This window comes from Rhinopithecus bieti, unplaced genomic scaffold (assembly GCF_001698545.2).
Source record: "Rhinopithecus bieti isolate Rb0 unplaced genomic scaffold, ASM169854v2 scaffold_3040, whole genome shotgun sequence".
Lineage (NCBI taxonomy): Eukaryota > Metazoa > Chordata > Mammalia > Primates > Cercopithecidae > Rhinopithecus > Rhinopithecus bieti.
Window position 1 is genome coordinate 8,517,476 of NW_016804657.1, and position 3,615 is coordinate 8,521,090.

Genomic DNA, 3,615 nt, shown 5'->3' on the forward strand with positions numbered 1-3,615 from the left:
GGTGTGGGGAAAAGAGAGGTCAGCTTGTTACTGTGTTTATATAGAAAGAAGTAAATTTAAGAGACTCCATTTGGCTCTGTATTTGAGATGCTGTTAATCTGTGACTCTACCCCCAATCTTGTCCTTGCTAGAGACATCGCTGTGGTAATTAAAGTTGAAAAGATTTTGGGCTGTAAGGAATGTGCTTTGTTAGGCAAATGCTTAAAGCCTGCTTGTGGTTGAAGGTCAGTACCATTCTCTTAAATCTCAGTAAAAGAAAAACATCTGTCTCCTGCCCGTCCCTGGGTAAATGGAACATCTCCGTGTATCTGCATGTCTTACTGCTGATTTACTCCCTTATCTTTTGAGCAATAAATACTGAGGGAACTCAGGGACCGGTGCTGGTGTGGGTCCTCTGTAAGCACAGCACCGGTCCCCTAGGCCCCGCTTTTCTTTCTCTATACTTTGTCTCTGTGTATTATTCTTTTTCTCAAGTCTCTTGTTCCACCTAACGAGAAGCACCCACAGGTGTGGAGGGGCAGGCCACCCCTTCAGTCATCTTTCAAAGTTAATGTTAACATAATCCCCTCATCTCTAACCAAATCCAGATTTATCTTAGCATTCTGCTGTTAGCTGGCAATCAAGGAGAAAAACACTTAATAAGTTCCTTCAAAAGCAAGCACTACTATGGAGCAATTCTGGCATACTGTACCTAGTCAGGCTTTGCTAACTGAATAAATTCCTCTTAGTTTATAATGTGGTTTATTGGGGCCAAAAAGCCTTAACACAAAGGAATTAACAGACAATGATAGCATTTTAAGAACTATGTATTAGCCTGATGGGAAAATCATGGCACCCCTTAAATCACGGAAGTACTAATAATAATGATAAACCAATAAACATTTATTGGGATATTTCTTCTATATGTTAAATGCTTTATACATGTATCTTTTATTGAGTCTGCCTTCACAATCCTTTAAAATGGGCACTTTAATTTTCCAGAGTTTTCAGATGAAGAAATAGAGGCTTGGAGAGGTTATTAACTTAGAAAGCTATAACTTTGGAAGACACTTAGTAACCATCCAGCACTAAGGACACACAACCAGTAAGGAAGTGAAGTGAAATTTGAATCATTTTCTTATACTATAAAAGCAACCACCACTAACAACCAAAAATAAAAAGTCACTCAGGAAAGGATTCAAGTCTAGGCTCTTTCCTCTTATCCCATGATAACTGTCTTTCCCTAATGTCCAAGGCTGACCCTGATGAAGATATTGCTGCTTTGGTATTTATGTTGTTATGTTCAGACTTGAATTAGGATTTTCATAGTATGTGGATGATTTTAAACAGATGAGTTATTATTAACTACATTGTCTACCCTAACATAAGGAGGAAAATATTAGACTGGATAATGAAACTAATAGAAGAGACAGTTGAAAGAGGTATTAAGCTGGGGTTTGATAACAGGATCAAACAAGCAAACAAATATATCCTTGAATTTGAAAGCAACATCTCTTTGGGTACACTCATAGCTCTTCGACTGGAAGACACTCAGTGACCATTCAACACAGTGGGAAAACCTGGGCCACTAGGGATTCTTGGGAATGGAGCAGGGACCAGGGGCTATTTTTAATAATTCAGAATGCCTAAGGAGAAGCAAAATTTAACTTCAACATTTAGTTTCTGTTTTTTTTGGGGTGGGGAGGCGGCTGGCAAGTAAATAAAACATTAAATTATTTTTAAATAAGCATAGCGTTTTTCTTTGATTGATACACTTTTCAAATGTGATATACATAAGGGAATTATATGAAAAAGGATATTAAGTTGTGAAACTGTAAAGAATTGCTAATGTAATGTAGTATTATTCAGATGAGAAAACATGGCCCTGAGACCCTAAGTGACTTAAAAGGGCCGCATCATTCACTGGTGTCAGGGTCAGCTTTAGAACTCAAGTCCCTGTTCAGTGCCTGCTTTGTTGCATCTCCTACTTCTACTGCAACAGTGAGTTTCTATTTAAATGATATTCAGATTCAGTTACAAATGCATATGCCTCATCAGGTTAATTAAAGAAATCTTACTTGTACTTATTTACGTAGCTGAAGAAGTTAGGAGTCATGTACAGAACCAACAGAGATAACACACTATAAAATTACATATGGACACATGAAAACGAAGACTTGGTTTTCTTAACCTATTTAATCCGCATCTGTCTCTATGTATTTTGTGTCCAGTGTCATTTGTTTTGGTCAGACCAGCAACATGCTGCACCCATGACCCTCTGTAGAGTGAAGAACGTAGGAATACACACAAGTTTTTAAGAGCACTGGCTTTGTCATCACTGGGCTGAGAATGGTATTTCAGCTCTGCCACTTGGGAGTTGAGTGACCTTAGGCAAGTAACTGAGCCTCCTGAAGCCTCAATTTCGTTATTTTGTAAAATGGAGTAGTTAGTATCTAGCTCATAATATTTGTATTTTTGACATGTATACTAAGTACTTAGTGCCTGGCCATAGAAATGCTAAAATGTGAAAAGGTCTATTGCTCATTATCAACAAGATGTATGTTTAACTGGTAAGAAAATACACAATTTCCTGTTTTCTACATGACATTTTGCTCCCCGTTTCCCACCCTACCCCATATAGCACTCACCTGTAGATTCTTGCCCAATGAAAGTCAACAGGAGCCCACTGGGGCAAGACACATTTAGGCTTTGGAAGGTAGGAACATCGAAATTCTCTTGTAAAACAGGTTCTGGTTCTACTTCTTCCTGTAAATAATTCAGCATGTGAATAACTGGCTGTCATTTTCTAAATGAGATATTATTTATTTTGACTAAGAAAGGATGTGCTGAGTGCTCAGGACCTGACTTGCATAGAGCTAGCTGGACCCTGCAAGGACACACGAGTCTCTGGTTTTGCAATTTATATTCTACTTGCAGACTGGCACACAGACAGGTGAGACAAATGGCAGTAACAATAGTTGGCACATCTTTTCACAGAAAATAGAGATATAGTGAAAGTTAATAAGAACAATTGGGAAAGGATTTGTGAAATAATTGGGGCTTGAAATAGGCCTTGAAAGATGCCTCTGTTTGGATATGTAGGCATAAGAGCAGTGCTGGCATCTGAATGTTGGTGGCCCCCACCCAAACTCATATGTTGGAACCTAACACCTAATGTGACAGTATTAAAAGGTGGGGCCATTTAGAAAGTGATTAAGTCATGAGGGCTCCACCCTCATGAATGGGATTAGTGCTTTTAAAGAGATTGATGGGAACACCTTTGCCTATTCCTCTTCTGCCATGTGAGGACACATTGAAGGCACCATCTGTATGAGGAATAGCTGGGCATGGTAGTTTGTGGTTGCAATTTCAGCTACTCGAAAGACTGAGTTGGGAAGATCACCTGAGGCAAGGAGTAACAGCCAGGGTAACATAGTGAGACCCAGTCTCCTTAAAAATTAAAAGAATTGGCCAGGCATGTGGTGCATGCCTGTGGTCCCAGCTACTTAAGATGCTGAGGTGGGATGACTGCTTGAGCCCAGGAGTTTGAGCCCACACTACCATACTCCAGTGTGAGTGACAGAACAAGAACCCCATCTAAAATAAAATAAAATAAAATAAAATAAAAAAAAATAA

The 3,615-nt window shown here is 39.1% G+C and overlaps 1 protein-coding gene across 1 annotated transcript in view; it reads right to left on the reverse strand.

Moving 5' to 3' along the window:
- Positions 1 to 3,615, reverse strand: part of SPAG17 (sperm associated antigen 17) — a 254,064-nt gene that overhangs the window by 81,032 nt on the left and 169,417 nt on the right. The window contains 1 exon segment of the mRNA XM_017869833.1: positions 2,628 to 2,747. Within this exon segment, the coding sequence (XP_017725322.1) occupies positions 2,628 to 2,747 (120 nt within the window).